Source organism: Pithys albifrons, chromosome 6 (assembly GCF_047495875.1).
Source record: "Pithys albifrons albifrons isolate INPA30051 chromosome 6, PitAlb_v1, whole genome shotgun sequence".
Classification (NCBI taxonomy): Eukaryota; Metazoa; Chordata; class Aves; order Passeriformes; family Thamnophilidae; genus Pithys; species Pithys albifrons.
In genome coordinates this window covers 27,605,139-27,623,875 of record NC_092463.1, presented here as the reverse complement: position 1 = coordinate 27,623,875, position 18,737 = coordinate 27,605,139, and the positions used below count along the sequence as shown (strand labels likewise).

Genomic DNA, 18,737 nt, shown 5'->3' with positions numbered 1-18,737 from the left:
GAAGTATTGTTTCTGTAGCCAACTCTTTCAACACACTTAGATACAACCGCTTCATTCTTCTCCTGTTTAATATTAACCATAATATCATGTAATAAAATTGAAACAAAAGTGCCATAGGCCTAATTGTACTGTCACAGCCATGTAAATCAGAAATAGCTTCAGTAAAGCTACTGTTATTACGCTAGTGTAAAATTGATATAAATTAGAAATGACTTGGGTGCTGTAGCTCTGCTTTCAGATAACACAATGTAAAGGCCTCACTTAAACTTCCATATAATGGCTTATAATGCATTTCTCCTTACCTCATGATATTAAATGGCATTGTATCAAAAAAGAACAATATTTATAAGGGATGACTTAATCAGATAGATCATGGTAAGTTAATGTTATGGGCTAGATTCTGAGCTGTATTGACTTCTACAAAGTTAATGCAGACCTACATAGATATACATCAGTATATAATTTACCATCACTTCCAAAAAACTGAATTGCCTAGATGTCATAAAATGTAAAATAAGAACCCTGACATTGGGTGAATTTTTTTGGTTTGGTTTTGTTTGGATTTTTTCTGATGTGACATTAGGCTAATGAACAGCATCAGAAAGGAAATGTGTCAGACATGGTGGTTACATCGAGAACTATGAAGGGAACCGGCAATGAACTCTAGGAAAATAAATAAGGCCAGGTTCAGGAAACGTTAGCAAAAATGCAGCTCTGGTACAAATTGAATAATAAAATTCCTGGTCATATTTTGCCATAAATAGAGGTTTGAGAATTCGTCATTCACCTTATTGAAAATTCAGAAATATTAAAGATATGGGGTTCTCTCATTACAGAAGTAATAGAATTCTAGCTATTATAGAGTTAGGGTAATTTAAATAGCTATAGAATGCATTATATCAGTAAGTGGAATATCTGTATGAAATGTCCACCTGCTAATATACTACTAAGTGTACTTTACAGTCAAATGTACTTAATCATTTTAAATGTCTTCTAATGAAGGCTTATTGGGAATAACATTTTGAACACAAATACTTTTAGGAATTAAAATTTCCACTTTAAATGAGATTTCATTGCCTTATTTACACTTGTTGATTAGTAAGCAATCTGTTAACTGTTAGGATGGCCCAATTGTGCCAGTGAAAATAGACTAGTAATTCAGCTATGTTCGTGGGTTTAATCATCATTTGTCTTGAAGGCTTTAAAGAAAAAGTCTTTTGCACACTATCCATGGGCAAAGAAAAGATATTAGGTGTGTATAATGATGTTTTTCACCTTAATATTATTGATCAAGCGCAGCAGCAAAATACTCCTTGGAGTTAACAACATTTCTAAGTATAAATTCCATTTTTTAAAGAAACAGTGACATGAAAATCTGGAACTTGGATTCACTTTCTATAGAATGATATTGTTTTGCAAATAAAATTCAGGAAGGCAGATCCTGATTTTTTATCAGTTAATGCTTGTGAACAGCTTTGAGAGGTGTAGAGGCTTTTTTTGTTTGCTTTTTATCATTGACTGGAAGCTTAAAGGCAAACACCCTGCCTTCAAAAAAGATGATAGTTCAGATTTTCTCATGGGGTCATGCACTTTCATCTGTGGCATCCCACAGAGGGAAACAGATGTTGGCAAGTTACAATTTAAATTATCTGGAAAGCCCCCACGTGTGGAGCACAGTCCTGTTAAATTCAAGAGTAGCACAACCTTTTGATAATAGTTGAATACTTAAGTTGTGCAATGCTGTAAAAGTATAGGGCTCAGAAGCTGAGCTGAAGCTGTCATCTTCAGTTGCATTTGTGCCTTCTGTACCCCAGCTTCATAGATTTTATTATTAAAATGCATTTTGAGTTAATAAAATCTAATGACATAAGAGTATAATCATGGATAAACCCACACTCGAAAGCACCCGATGCCATTAACTGCTTCTGGGTGGTACATCTCTCTCCAGTTTTGGCCTGTAGGATGCATTATTTATACTGCTGTTCAATAAGATTCTCAGTGCAGCTTCTTGGGTTTCTGGCATAGCACCAACAGATCCTGGCTCCCATCAAGGTTCAATATTAGGGTTTAGCAATTATATCACATCATCCAGTTTACATCAGACTGCGTTCTCAGTAGCACTGGAATCAGTATGAAGAAATAAATGCAGTGAATTACTCATCTTTAAGGATTATACAGTTATCACAGTATTCCTACATTTACTTGATTGTAGAACTACCCTGAAAATATATTATGATTTAAAAAAATCTGTAAAGAATTTTATACTGAATTTTCTCCTTCCTTAATGTTTTTCCTGTAACAGGAGTGCTTATGACCCATAATTTCTATTGGTTTTTTTACAAAAAATTGTACTTCTTCCCTTTGCATGATTACAAGTTTTTCTGTCTTATTTTCTTGTAGAATTTCTGAAGTTGATTACTGTAAAGGTAACTCATTTCAGATGTATCCTGGGTGAATGAAAAAGAAAGAGTAAACCAGTCTACGTCGTTAAACTTTCAGCATTATCGGGACAGTTAGTTATGGTATTTGTTTGAAGAAGACTAAGTGTAATGCTGCTCCATCTGGGCTATTAACACTGTATTTATCTAAAAATAAGCCACTAAGCTGTGGCACTAAAGTGTAGGAATTTATAGAAGAGCTGAAAAAATATTAGAGAGTGGGCACCATTAAATATCAGATAATACTTAATGTTTCACTTTGCAAAGTATTCCGTCCTGACATCTGTTGTTTGTCTATCCTGCAGTCTCTATGCTGTGAGATCAAACAGAGACGCCGTGGGGTAGCCTCTGTGCTGCGATTATGCCAGCACCTCCTGGATGATCAAGAGACCTGTAACCTAAATGCAGATCACCAGTCCATGCAGTTGATAATTGTAAACCTCGAGAGAAGGTGGGAAGCCATTGTCATGCAAGCTGTCCAGTGGCAAACAAGGCTACAGAAGCGATTGGAAAAAGACTCGGTGAGTGACGCTTGCTTTAAAAGTGAGGAGTTTCAATTGTCACAAGAGATGCCTTTTCAGCTCAAGACAAACACATCCATCTCCGAGCATTTTGTTCTACTGAAGATGCCATTCCTAGTCTTTACTACGAAGTGAATCTTGGGCAAAATCTATGGACAAAATTTATTAATAATATAAACTCACAATATACATATTCTATTCGCTGGATATTTAATCTCATAACATCTAATCTCATCAAGCAACAAAACCAATCTTCTCCTGGTGCTGAGTTGCTCAGGACCTAACAGAACTGTGCCCAGAGAATATTTCGTTGATTGTGAAATATTTTAGGAAGAGTATTTCCTGTGTAACTAAGACTGGCTTTAATTAGAATCCCAGCAGTAGATGTGTATTTCACATAGAATGCCATGGGTATATGATTAATATACAATCCTATGTTTCTTCAATATAAATAAAATGCAGTAATTTGCTTTTATCTCAGGAAAGTGATTCCTAAGAGGCAAAATAGCACTCTGTTTAAACCATCCATTAAGTGGCATAAAACTATATTACAAAGCAGAGGGAACAAAATAATCCCTACTGTAACACCATTGACTGTAATGGATGAATTGGCTCAGCATGTTTTGTGCTATCATACTGCTGAAGTCTATATACTGCAGCTACACTGACAGCAATGATAATCCTGTGTAGTTCATAGAGTGAAGAGCCTTGATGAGATTTGGGAACAAGTGAGATATTTTTTTAGGTTCATACTAAATCTTAATTATGCCAAGATTCCTCTTAAAGAGCTAGTGAAAACTGTATATGTCACAGCTGATGCTGATTACCAGAGGGAGAACAGTCATACTGAAAAAGCATGAAGAGAAGAGATCAGGGGAGGAAAGAGCAAGAGGTCCATTTTGTTTGTGTTCAATTTACATTAATGGACAATAAGAAGAAATTTAAAAGATGGGCAGAAGAATGTGGTTAGAGGAAAGGAGTTTGTTTGAGCCCTCTGTCCACAGATGGGAACTGCAGGTGTCTAATGTATATTATAATCTAAAAACGAGAAAGGTAAGCAGGTAATATAAAAGGCTTGTTCAAGACTAATAAAAACTGGAAGATGATGGCAGAAAAATTAACAAAAACAAACCACAAACAAACAAAAGAAATAAAGGTGGAAGCCAGAACAGGTAGCCTGTGAGGAATACATATAAATTGTCCAAATATCCAGGGACCAGGTTAGGAAAGATAAAGCCCTTATAGGATTAAATCTGGCCAGGGACATGGGGGGCAACAGGAAATGCTTCTAATAGGTACATTGGTGATAAATGGAAGACTAGGGAAGATTTGGTCCTTCTCTGGAGGGAAAAGGAGACCTGGGTACCTGGGACATGAAGAAGGCTGAGGTACTCAACAACTGTTTTGCCTCAGTCTTCACTGGCAACTGCTCCAACCACACCGCTCAGGTTGCAGAAGTCAAAATCAGGGACTGGAAGAATGAGAACCTCCTGCTGAGATGCATTGGCTGGTTCTGAGGGAACTGGTGGATGAAGTGGCTACACCACTATCCATCATATTTGAGAAGTTCTGGCAGTCCAGTAAACTTCCTACTGGAAGAAAAAGGGTAAACAGAACACCCATTTTTATAAAGGGAAAAAAATAGAAGACCTGCAGTAATGAAGGCTGGTAGGTGTCATCTCTGTGCCAGGCAAGATCATGGAGCAGATCCTCCTGGAAATTATGCTGAGGGACATGGAAAATAAGAATGTGGTTGATGATACCCAACATGGCTTCACTAAGAGCAAATCATGCCTCACAAATTTGCACTCTACTCTGCACTGATGTGGCCTTAGGTTGAATATTGTGTGCGGGTTTGGGCACTGCAATATAAGAAAGATATTAAGCTCTTAGAAATCATCCAGAGAGGGCAAAGAGGATGGTGAAGGGCCTTGAGGGGAAGCCATATGAGGAGCAGCTGAGGCCACTTGGTCTGTTCAGCCTGGAGAAGAGGAGACTGAGGGGAGACTTCATTGCAGTTAAAACTTGCTCATGAGGGGAAGAGGAAGGGCAGGCACTTCTCTCTTCTCTGTGGTGACCAGTGACCGGACCCAAGGGAATGGCCTTAGTTTGTGTCAGGAGAGATTTAGGTTGGATATTAGATGAGGTTCTTCACCCAGAGGGTGGTTGGGTACTGCAACAGGCTCCCAGGGCAGTGGTCACAGCACAAAGCCTGCCAGAGTTAAGAAGCATTTGGATGCTACTCTCAGGCACATGGTGTGACTCTTGGGGATGGTCCTGCACAGGGCTAAGAGTTGGATGCGATGATCCTTGTGGGTCCCGTCCAACTCATCATATTCTGATTCTGTGATTCTGTGGTGATTCTGTGTTGGGCTTGTCCAAAGCATCTGGCACTGTCCCTCACATCATCCTTGTCTCTAAAATTCAGAGACATGGATTTGATGAATGGACAGCTCTGTGGATAAAGATAGTGGCTAGATAGTTACACTCATAGAGTTGTGGTCAATGGCTTGATGCTGAAGTGGAGACCAGTGACAAATGGTGTTCCTCTGGAGCCAGTACTTGGACCAGCAGTTATACCACCTTTGTCATAGACAGGTACGGTGGGACTGAGTGCACCCTCAGCAAGCTTGCCAACAACACCCAGCTGTGTGGTGCAGTTGACACACTGTAGAGAAGGGATGCCATCCAGAGGAACCCTGAGAGGCTTGATAGGTGGGTCTTTGTGAATCTCATGAAGTTCAACAAGGACAAGTGCAAGGTCCTGCAGGTGAGTTGGAGCAATCCAAAACACAAATACAGGCTGGGCAAAGAATGGGTTGAGAGCAGGCCTGAGTAGAGGGAGAACACAGACAAGGTGAAAGGTAATCTACAGACCAGAAAAAACAAGGAGCTAATTTGCTGAGAGTATGTTCAAATGGAGTCAAAAGTAAAACAAAACTGGTAAAACAAAAATTGTGAGAAAATGTTAAAGAAATTTCAGTGGAATTAAAAGAAAAAAGAGAATTAGTGAGGACCCAGAAAGAAGCTTTAGAGAAAATGTAGGTAGGAGTTTTAAACAGTATCTTACATTCAAACCAGAAAAAAGTCATGAAATAAAACAAGATAAATGCCATCTCTACAGTTGCAGAGAGTTTTGATGGCAATGAGTCTGAGAGAGCAAGAAGTGCAAACCGAAGTAAGAGAATTCATCAGTTAAATAGGCTGGGCAAGTGAATGGGTTAGAAGATAAATATGAGACTGAGGAATAGAAAAGATTGATAAAGAAAGAAAATACAGTCGTAGTAGGTTGTTTTAATTCTCCTGAGAAATGCTGGTAATATTTTTGTGATAGTTCCATTTTTGGAATATTTTTAGTCATACTACTAATGTATTGCAGCAACAGCTCTAGTAAACTTCATTAGTGGTACACGACATGTTTAACGATCTGACCAACAGTGGAAAAAACCAGCTGAACTTCTAAGATTCAACAATAGCATGTGCAGTATTAGCAACAACCAACCCAAAAAATAGCTCTCAGAATCCTGAATTTTGTTTGTTAGAGGCTGAGTATCTGTTGGGTCTCTAATAGCCCAAGAGAGATTGAACTAGGTTCCAGCTGTGTAAAATACCACAAAGATGATGGACTGCCTTTTTAATCTACAAAGCATCATTTTGTTGTAGTAAATGTGTATCTTCTATTTGACTTGGAACAGAAAGAAGTTTAATTTGTGAGATATCTTAGAGAATGCTGAACAGAGGTCCAAGATACTGTAGTGAAAGCATACTATCCTCTCAACGTGGGGGCCGTTGCTGTGTGGAAAGCAGTTTACTGCTTGTACCTGCAGTTACTGTAAATAAACTGTTACCAGCTAATTAGAACTTGGTGCTGCTCTTGCAGCAGGAGCAAAGTCTTGTATTTCTGTTTGGGATTGCAATCGATCAGGAGTTGAGGCATGGTTGAGGGTATGAATATGTCACCTTGCTTGATAACCTGGACAATTGGAACTTCACAAGGCGCATGCTGCTTTGTTCCCATTTTGCCTGAGGTAATCTGGAGTTATTTGCTGAATTGACTTTCACCAGCCAGGGCTGTATCATTCTTTCTGCAGACAAATAGCAGCTGTTTAGAGATACCATGATGCTCATCTAATTTTGATTGTGGGTTGTTTTGGTTTGGAATTTCTCGTCCTAGCCTGCTTTATAATACTATGATTTTCTGAAGTATGTCGGTATGTACAAGTTTCTCTTGTTGATGAAACTGTCTGTATTCTCAACATTTAAATGTGCCCCAGCAACTGCAGAATTCATGTTTATTTGACTTTCCTGGTCTGACTTGGCATGTTTTAACCTTCCTTTTCATTCAGTTCCTGTGCAGTCATTTCTTGGGTAGGTACCAGAACCATTTTTATTGCTTCCCTATCTCTCTGTATTTGATGGTGTGCCAGTCTTGGCACACAAAGTGTATCCCTTGGTAACAAGTCTTTATTTGTGGTTGCCCACAAAATACTGTAATTTATGAAAACAAATGAGATGTTTTTATACCCTGAGGGCATCTGACTCATTCATGGCATCTGACTTGCAGACAGTAAATAAGGAACCCCAGATGATTATATAGTCTCACTACAAGAGTCACTTTCATCTTCTACTGTCTTCCTAATTTGTGTACTGGGATCTTTCTTTGTCTTCTTTTTTGCCCCTTTTTACATTTAGTCACTTATCTGGGCCACTTAAAGCATTACAAAGGTATGCTGGAATTAACCACAGAAAACTTTTATGTCTCTTTTGGATTGTTTGTCTTCATTGATGGTTTTCAGAAATGTTTGATTTTGCTTACGTTTGGCACCATAATTTTACAAATAACAATATATTAACATGTACTTCAAGCACTTAAAATTTGGTAAAAGTTGTCTTTCTAATAAGCAAAAAGTTCTGTCTAGAATGTGAAATTATCAATAACAATCACTCCAGAAGGATGAAATGTAGTTAGACTCAGTAGGTTAACCTAGCTATATGGAGTGAAGTATTCATACAATCAAAGAAACAGAATACTGGAAGCAGTCCTAATATGCTTCAGCAAAAGAGGTTTTTATCTCCTCCATCTGTTTGTTTGGATTTGGTGGGGTTTTTTGTTTGGGTTTCGTTTTTTTGTTGTTGTTGTAAATTCTTTTCATCCAGATTTGTCATTCTATTTGTTGCTGATACAATGTTATACACCACCTAAATTTTAACTTCAGAGTTACCTTATAGCTTGCCTAACAAGACCCTGCTACCAATCATTTTAAAAGAAAAAGGAGTCTGTCTGGCAATCGTAATAGCAGTAGCAACAATTTTTAGTTGACTAAACTTAAAATTGCCATCTAAAGTTCCTGCTCAATAGCTGGAGAAGCTTTAACTTACTATGCACTTTCCTTTAGAAGGTCTAATCTACTTGAAAGACTGAACAATTTAAAAAGGATTTGGGATAACTTTGTCATGGTTGTGCCTATAAGTTTACAATTGTTAAGTCAAAGTGGGAATATTTAAGTTGTTTTCTGCATTTTTTTTAAATTTTGCTCAGCCAGTGGTTTACCATGTGTATATGTAAATTGTGTGTTCAGCCTCAGTGGATTATTTCAGCTGCTACAGATGTTCACAGTTTGTATACGTTCCATCTAGGTCAGATATGTTTCTGTATAGAAATCTGCAATAAGGTGACCATGGAAAATCACTTTTCTTGGACTGCTTTCCCAGTACTGGAGTATACAAATTATATACTGTGGCTGGGAGAGAGGCAAAACTGTAGTTTCTAATGGATTTTACTCAAGATGCAATTCAATATTCCTGCCTTTTTGGTGAGTGGAGAAACTGCTTTTTCTTCAGTCTGCTCATTCACTGAATGAGAAACTTATCTGTTTTATGGAGCAGACACTTTCTTATTCAACAGAGAGAGCTAATTATTGAAGGGACAGTATTATTCATGCTTTTAAAATGGAGTTTTTGAGCTAAGGCAATTTGGGTTAAGGTGCTGTAATTGTCCTGAAAATGTCTGAAATATTTATTTGTCTGATCACTAAATTCACTGCTATACTTCATGAAAAAAAAAAAGAAAATTATTTATCTTGTTCTTTTGAGTCATCTTATATGTACACTATACTGTATGTCCAGCAAACTCCCTATCTGTATTGGCTTGAAAGTATGCTGTACATCCAGCCACATAATTGAAAATAATAAGGCCACAATAAATGGGATGGCCTTGGGGTATAACACCCAAGAGATTCAATTGGTGTCGCTTTGCATCAATGTCCGTGCATCATGGTAATTGAGGTAACATAACCAATTACCGCATTTTAATTAGAGTTGTAAGGACTTGGGAAAGTCTGCAATGGTGAGACAGCTCACTTGAAAAAAAAAAAAAAGAATAGCACTTCTCTCTTTTCCACAAGCTTGTTTCTTAGGAGGTAAAGAGCATGTTTAAAATGCTATTTAGAATTTTTTCCCAACATCCTCTTGGTTTTCTTTTTTGTAACAAACTTGGAAAAACGCATTGTTAAAAAATACTATATTCCTTCTGTTCTTGTATCTTTTTTCCTTTTTCTCTGTTTATCGGTTTCTGTTATGCTTTCTGGCATGGTGTCTTCACTTCTCTATATTTGCTTCACTGGTGTAATATTTTTTCAATCCATGGAATGACACTTGTTCTAAGCTTAAAAAAACTCACACAAACTCCCATCCTTCAGGGGTAAAAAATGAATCTATCATTGTTCAGTTATTTGTTAGATAGCTTCTCTAAACAAAACTTGGCTTCTGAAAGTTCCTTATTTTATCACAAGCCATTATTTTTAAGGCAAGATCTAGATAAAAATCTTGTATAAAATTTAGTTGATCAGGAGTGTGTAGAACAGAAAAGTATTGGGAGATGATTAACTTAATTAGCTGAAGAGGGCACACTACATATTGTTAAGTGCTAAACACCTATTACGTGATCTAGTCCTTACAAATTAATTATTGACTTATGTTTGAACCTCTACAGATTGGGTTTTTTGTTTTGATATTGAACCTCTTTCATATAGCACATGGCAGTACAGTCTTGATGGCTCACATTTTCTTTCTGTCAGGCATCTTGTTCTACTCATATTTCAACACTGAAGACTTCTCACTTCAGTGCTTCCTTAAAATATTTCTTTTTAAATTAAATGGATGTTTGATTTCAGAGTCTGTAATGTGATGCATCATCCTCATACTTGAGGTGTGTATGTTTTCGAGCTTCTGGGTTGCATTTGCATTTCTGATTTATGACATGGATGTAGGATGTAACATGTAGTTATATAAGTGGTGAACAAGGGTCTAGATTTTTCTTGGACTAATTGAAGATAGGTAATATGCCCCACGTCCTTGGAAGAAATTCTGTATTTCTTGTAGTTATGATGGTAGTCATCATGGCAGTACACAGAGTCTGGATAATGTGACAAAACAAAGCTGGTAAAATCCTTATTGTTGAGCAGATCTTAGTAAAACCATTCTAGGCCCAGTCAGTTTAGTAAAAATTCAGATAAATGCTGTGTTATATTCTTAAACAAGTCTCCTACGTGGTCACCTGCCATGGCATGTTTTTAGAGTGAATAGAAAGAAAAAAAGAAATACATTTAAGTCTTTCAGCAGAGGGCTCTACTCCATCCTCAGAGACTGCAAAACTTTCTGTCACAACTAATAGCATAATGTAACTATCCAGGGCTGAAATACATTATTCAACTGTTTCTGTCTCTGGCAGATGTTGTCATGTTTTGCCATGGCTTTGTAAAATTATAGGAAGTTCAAATTTATAACCCCAAACAAACCAAAATGTAGACCTCTAAGAGAACGAACTGTCTGAGAGGTGGTCATCTGAGCTCACTGCCACCAAGCCAGGCTTTTAACTGTTGCTCTAATTTAAATCATATTGTGGATTCTTTAGTTGTTGCTTGCATCAGACAAGATGAGGCTAATGGTTAATCCAGACTCCAGAGATTAAGGCAGCCTTATTTCACAGCCTCTGTTAAAACATGCTGAGTCTGAACTCTCCCTCTGGAGAGGTTGGAAAGTAAAGGTGCATACTGCTAACATTCTCTGGAGTCACAGGAGGTGCTTTGGGAATAGATTGAGTTGTCAAGTTTGAGAGCAAATATACTCACCAAGGGGAACAATTACATAAACTTGCTGACTTAATGCCATAAATTTTTTTATATATACCTACACATATATTTATGTTTCAAAAGGATTCATTATCTGGATTTCTTCTGTATTCCTTTTTCTGGTTAGTTTAGTTTTAAACTGTTCAAATGTATAAATGCAGAGAGAGGGAAATTGACATATTTTAGAGTTGTTTAAACACCTAAAACTTTATATCTCATAAACTTTGAGGCAGGTCACTGGTGCTGTGCTACCCAGCAAAAAGCTGGAAATCTTTTCTTCTGGGAATATACAAACCTTTTGTGTTCATCCTTGCAGCCCAAAGATACTTCTGGTCCTCAGCTATCTGTGAAACACTGTATTTCAGACTGGTACCATTTTAGAGTTGGATGAGAGAATTTCATAGCTGGTAAAAAGTTGGTAATACTTCTCTGCTGATCTGATTTTTTCAATGGTTAATGTTTACAAACTCCCAAGAGATTTAGAATGCCAGTGAGACATTCAAAAATGCCAGTATATCACATGGCTCTATAATTCAACATATGATCATGAAAACGCTGTCATATCTCTCACAGGCAATTGCATTTTACTCCTATTGATGGCATATCCAACATTCTTAGTTTCTTTGCATTTATAGGTAGCTACAATATTAGTAAATAGACTTGCCACAATTACTTAAAATAAATATTCTACAAGTAATTCGCAGAATTCAGGTTTTAAGATGGAAAAATTAAATCTTATAAAAGCTAGAAATCTGAGATTTATAACTTTATATGGGGAAAAGTGAACACCACAGGGGCAGGTTTAGGCCTTCATAGCATGGTGACATATTTTCTACAAACCATCTGTCAATCTATTAATCTTTTTTTTCGTTGCCCCATATTAACATCAGGTAAAGCACTTTTACACAGCTTTGATAAAGAGACATTCCCTGCTTCAGAAACATGTTTGAACTATAAGATGAATAAAATCCTCAATCGAATTCTCAGGAATAAGCAGTTTTAATAGGAAAATAAGTAATAGAAATTTGAAACGTGATGTTTTCAAAGCCTGTAGATACTAAAAGAACTTTCAAACACCATTTAAATGACAGAAATACCTCATTAAAAAAGAAAAAGTAATTTTTTTTTTCAAGGACAGAGGTCTTCAAAAGAACTCACTTCCTGTTTAGGCACTTAAGTGTATGTCAGATATTTAAAAGTGTTCAGCAGACACTGAGTCTCATTGCAGTACATTGTGTTCAGATGACAGGATGAAGTCAGTGTTTTCTTTAGATGCCTAATATCCGCTAATCGTATGTTCATGACTCAGGTCAGTATTGCTTTAAAAATTAAAGAAACACGAAAGTCACAAACTTGTCATTTTTTAATTAATTTAATGTCTTGTTGCTCTGCATCTGTAATGATCCCAGTTCTGCAAGGAATTGTGAGTGTAATTGAACCTATTTTCAGGTTTTTTGTTTCAAGCATTCTCAAACAAAATAGTTTTTAGAAAAAGAGGAAGAAACCTTCTTTTCTGACAAGTTGTACAGCAGTTATTTCCATCTTACAAGGACTTTCCGTACTGGATGATAAAGCCACAATCCTCATGCCACTATGGAAATGTATTTGCAGGATCTTCGGGAAGTATATGCATAATCAGTATGGTATTATGCACTATTATAGGATGTCCTAGCAGCTGCATCAGCTCTAAGCAGAAGGGAATACAATTAAAAACTATTTTAGAATTGCATGAAAATAAAGATGGTACAATTATTAACTCTTTTTTTTCTTAACACACAAAAAGTACCCAATTAAATTATCAGGCAGGAGATTTAAAATAATCAAAAAGGAATATTATTTTCATGCAGTGCATAATGAAAATGAAATTTGTTCCTACAGGATGTGGTGGATAGCTAAAACTACAAGTGAGTTCAGTAAGTAACTAGACAAATTAACAGAGAAAAAATCAATTAATTATTATTAAATTCAAAATCTGAAAGTACCCGCCGACTGACTTCTCAAATTTGGGATGGCAGCTTCTATACCCCTCTTTTTGTTTGAGGTTTTTTAAACTTTTCCATAAACCTTCACTACTAGTCCCTGCAGGAGATGGACTCAGCTGAACGGACTGTTGGTCTCACCCAAAATGACAGCTGCTGTTTGAAAGCAGGTGAACTTGTAGACTTGGAGGCCTACATATATGATATTTATGGTAAAGAAGTTTTACAAGATGTGTAGAGGGTTTTCATTGTATTTGGAGGGGGTTTCGCTGTTTCCAAAGGCTGGGAGGTGGCCATTTAAGTTGTCTGCTTTCACCAGAAGAAAACTTTCAAAAAGGTACCCACTTAACAGTTTTCCAAGATATTTCTACCATTTTTTTCTGTAAAATATAGAGAAAATATAATACATATATCTACTTAATATTTAAATATTTACATACACTTATATCAGAAATACTATAATGTACAATAAATAATGAAATGTAAATCAGGAGCAATGATTGTCTTAATTAATTTCTCCTTACATATAGGACATTTGTATCATTATTGTAGCTCTAATCCATATCCAGGTCTTCACGTTTGGTGTGTGCAGTAATATGTAAATTACCTAGCCAGCTGCATTAAGCAGTGTTTGTTTATTCTGTTTCTTTTGGCATAGCATATAACTGAATTTCTGCCAAAAATGTGGCTGCTTCAGGGAACACTGTTCAAGTCAAAGGAAGTTTTGAAAGGAAACATATATCATAAGTCTTTACTCTGTGGAACAGTAAAATCAAAAGAAACTTTCTGTTCATAAAAAAATCTATATTAATGTGAAATAATGAGTTTGTAAAATATAAGCCAACAGAATCTGTTTAGAACACACTCGTTTCATTGACTGTAAACAGGAATACAAATCTGAGGCAGTGATTTTTTTATTTGTGGGAAGAACAACTAAAACTGGTGAAATGTGAAAATGGAAAGTTTAAGAGAAATTGTTTTAAAATGGCATATTAATCTCCCCTAACACATAGCATTTTAGTGCATTTAAATTTAGAAAGCAGTGACGTTTAGCTGTTTAAAAATTGCACTAATGATGCGTAGAGCTATCTACTTATGCTGGCAGTCCTTTCAGTCTTCCAGTCTGACACTTCCTTTTTTATCCAGCCAGCTAATTTCCCCTCTTTTGTGAGGAGTAACTGTTTTCACACTAGTGCTTACCCAGCAAGCCTCCTCATTGTTTCATGGTTAATTATCCTCTTGAGCTTCACCTTTTCTAGTGAAGGAAGACAGAGTGGGCCTCCCCACAGCTGTAATGAAAGCTAGGTTTTAGAGATTCACTTTGTGAATAAATGCAGTCTTTGAGCTACAAATATAATAAATGAGTTCCTAAACTTTATGGAGTCACAGCTCATCCAGCAGGTTTGCTGAAAAATTCGGAGAGTCTTTATTCTAAAAATCCTTTCTGATTTTTAAGAGAGGAGGAATATTGTTGCACTGTGAAACCAAATACCATAAACTGTTTCAAAATTTCTGAGCATTATACAAAAGGTTCATGTTAAACATTCAATGCAAACCTGAGCTGCTGCATGAAAGGCTTGAGCTCTCTAGTGCTTATTAACCACAGTTCTGCTAATAATATCTATACTAATAGCCTTATGCCCTCAGTTATTACACCACTTTGTAAACTCTGTATTCACTGGGCATTTTGTGCCTCACCAGCACTAAAAATAGTCGTGGATAGACATAACTCTTCAGTTTATGTTTCGATCTGAGCTCAAGTTTAAACTGTGTAACATTTAAAATAAACTCTCCTGTAACAGAAGAAAGGTTAATAATGCCAATATAGTGATTTTGTAAGAGGGAGCTACTCTCCATTGTAATTTTGTACTCAGTCAAACTAAGGCAGGCAAATATAAACCTCTCACAATACCAAGATATAGTTGTTACTTTGTCTTCTAAATGAATTTCTACAAAGTGTGCTTACATTAAATCATTTCCCAAGTTACCGAACCAAATGTGCACATAATGCTTGAGACATTGCACAGGACCTATTCAATGTACTAGCTTAACTGAAAATTCCATTCCCTTTTTTCCAGCCAGCTCCCAGTGCTGTGTTGGCATCTAATATGTACAGAGAGAGCTATAAATATCATCTCTTACCAGAAATGGAGACACAAAAAAATCTGGAAGTTCAAAGATGAGATGAGCTTAGTGAAAGAGCTCTGCCCTGTCTAGAGACCTCATATATTTGGAGATGAGACCAATGTTTCCACACTGCAACACTTGAAAAGCAGCTTTTCTTAGACATAGGCTGTGTAATGGCAAGGAGAAGTTGCACTGCTGTAGCCTCAAGGTGCTTACCATTGTAATTATGATTCATTGCCAGAACTCTCTGCCACTTCTTGACAACTGTGGTGTTTAACTTAACACCTGGAAATCCATACATAGGCAGGCTGTGTAAGTACTTATAATATGCAGTATTCTTCTAGCTTCTGACTTAACAATACCTGCTTATTAACTTCCCCCTAGTCAATAACCCAAATTTACAGATTGTGAATCAATGACTTCAGGAAGTGTCTGAACTGAGATTACAAAGAAATTGTGTTGAAAATTTAAATTGGGGAGAAAGGAGTCTGTTCTCTTTGATAACATGAATTAGGCTAAATTTGGTGGTCTCTCAACTGATTCAGGAGAAGAAACTGATGATAGAGAGATGTTTTTCATGCAGACCTGTTATTCATAAATAATAGATAGTCTCCATTTCCAGTATACAGGTAGGATTTTTATTTAGAAATTCAAGCCTCTCTCTTCCAGCCCTTAGTGAGAAAACTTTCTTTCTAGGTTTCTCTTAAGGTCAAGCTCCCAAGGGCTTATATCTTGCTCTTTTGTACCTTATATCTATCTGATTCTGTGGCGATTCTCACTCTTTAGCATTTTTCACAAACACTCATTTCTACTGAAACAAAGCTCTTACAACACCATGATTCCACATGTCCTGATGTAGCTCTTGTACCTTATATCTCTTTTGTACTTTATATCTATCTGATTCTGTGGCGATTCTCACTCTAGCATTTTTCACAAACACTCATTTCTGCTGAAACAAAGCTCTTATATCACTATGATTCCACATGTCCTGATGTGCTTGTTGTAGGTTGGAGATGCCTGTTGTGTCTGCTCAGTCCATTTACAGTGTCCACTGAGTTGTTCTGGTTTAACTGACAATACACCATTAAAGCAGTGTCAGTTCCACTGTAAATGATACTAAATTGAAAGTGTTCTTAATCACTATGGTGATATCTTAACTAGTACAAGGACAAAGCAATAGTGATTTTATTGTGTTACTTTAGCTTTGCCAGCACAACTTTGTTCATAAGCATCTGAATGCAGAATTCCATCAATACAGGCATTCCACAGATTTCCTTATTTTCATGGATATTTTGTCTTAACCATAAAGAATGATCTTTGATTGGGTCAAACTCTGAGAGCTGGCATGGACTAACTTCCACCAACTTGCATGGGCATGTATCTGAGGTAGATTGCCAGATTTGCTCTGTTCTGAACTAGGTATTCATGGCAACATTTTCAGTTTAGATAAAGCTAGGAGTGTTTTTCCAAGAGCTTCTTAAAGGGCTTGTGCTGGATTCTTCAACAAAGAAAATCATATATTTCTCTGAAGTAAGGGTGAGATCAAAATGACATTCAAGGGCAAAAAATCCTGTCACGTAACCTCTTGACAGATGAAAAGAAAGTTACAAAGCAGTAAAATAAACAGTAAGTGATATATGCCATGTATCGAGGTTCTCTTATCCCCCCAAAAATTAAAAAAAAGAAAAGCCAACATACACAGTTTGGAATATAGGTCTGGGATTGCAAACCTATTTGGATGACAATATTATTCAGTATAAAAATGTTACAGGTGTTCTTTGTTCTAGTAACATTTAAAAGGCTTCTTCAGCAAATGAGAATCAGAGATATCAGAAAGCCATACGAGGATATGATGGCAAAAGGAGAAGCCACTGCTTCCATAGAGAACAGAAAACAGATAATGGCTAGAGCGTTGCCAGTGATACTCTGGGCACAGTGAGGGGGCTGAACTTGTTGAGTCCCTGCTTTTGTCTTGATCTCTGATAGAAGTTCGTTCCCACAGACCTTGTGCTGACATGACTCACCTTCTGTTTCAGCCTGGCTTATACACACCGACTGGAGTGTGATGGAGCAGCTGGAGCCTGTCTTTTGTCCATCTGGTAGTGCCCACAACTTACAAAGGAAGTTAGAAGACCCTCTTAGGACACATGAACAGGCCCAACTGACCCCAGAGAGTTACCTACAATCATCAAGTGACATTTAAATAGCAGAATGCATAGGGAACAGCCAATTTCTCTGACTTTTGAAATACTTCTACTACTAGTAAGGACTAATAGTTTTCAGCTAGGCATCCTCTTAAAATGTCATGGCAGTTATTTTATCTGTTGCTTAGAAGATGTACCTACAAAGCAGTCATCATGATAAAGAAAATTACCTGTTTTAAAACCATATATGGAAATACTGTCCTCTAGACTGTTATTTCTGAGCATTACCAGAGAACTTCAAACGTCAGCACAAAGACTTGAGCAATAGTGGAAGCTCAGTTGTTCCCAGCTTGCACTGAGATCCTTGCAGGTGACAGTTGTGACTGCAGAGAGCAGAGGCAAACTCAGTGTCCTTCCTGGGGTACAGGAATCTGTACACACAACCACCCATGTAGGACCCTGACACTACCCGTAAGCACACATGACCCTTAACAGAGAGGAAGGAGTTCTACATGTGCAGGACTGAGAGTATAATTTGATTGAGAGAGGCAATAATATTTATAAAGTATAGTAAGAGACAGAGCATGCTGCTTCCATATATTCGGAGATTATATTGTAATGTATGGGTCACTTCAATATTATGCACAAGGAATATTATGTGTATGCTTAGCTTATGCATATTAAAACATTGATGTTGAGAAATGGGGTAGTTTTTTGATGACTATGATTTAGGGAATGCGATTTAGAAAATGAGCTTAAATGAGGCAGAGGTGAAGTGGTACTGTACACAACTATTTCCTTCAGAAGAAGTACTTGGCATGCTTGCATTTTTCAAAAGACAAAATCATGTTTGTCTTCCTTGAATGTGCATGCATTCCTGGAGGTGGGGGATGGTTTTCTTTCTTTCTTTTTCTTTTTCCCCTGGCCCCTCAGTGCAGTTGAATTTGGATAATTTGGCCACAGCAACTGAAGGATAAGTTGCAGGGAGGGAGGAACAGAGTTTGTATTTATTATTGTAAAAGCTCTTTTTTTTCATGTTAATTCCTTTAAAAAGTATAATAGAATGTAGGGGTTACATTACAGGCCTGTTTCACCAACACAAAGTATCTGTACTGGAGTAGCACATGCAAATGAACCTGAAACAGAGAATCATTGTTTAATATAGTTTGCTTCAAAAAGAAAAAAAAGGCAAAACTATCTATGTTTTATTAAATGACAAAAATGAAAAATAAATTTTTGACACTTTTCCTTAAAGAGCACTGGGAATGAGGAAATGTCTTTATTTGGCTTAGTAACCGTATTTCTTCCCTTTACCATTTTCAGCAGCCATTAAACACCAACTCTATAAGCATTTAAGTGCACACCTAACTGTGCTCACATGAGCCGTCCCACTGAAATG

At 36.9% G+C, this 18,737-nt stretch overlaps 1 protein-coding gene across 3 annotated transcripts in view; it reads left to right on the top strand.

Moving 5' to 3' along the window:
* The window catches only part of AKAP6 (A-kinase anchoring protein 6), a 301,632-nt gene that overhangs the window by 268,941 nt on the left and 13,954 nt on the right, over positions 1–18,737 (top strand). For all 3 annotated transcript variants that reach the window (XM_071557960.1, XM_071557958.1, XM_071557959.1), the window contains exon 13: positions 2,744–2,959. In XM_071557960.1, the coding sequence (XP_071414061.1) occupies positions 2,744–2,959 (216 nt within the window). The remainder of the gene's footprint in view (positions 1–2,743; positions 2,960–18,737) is intronic.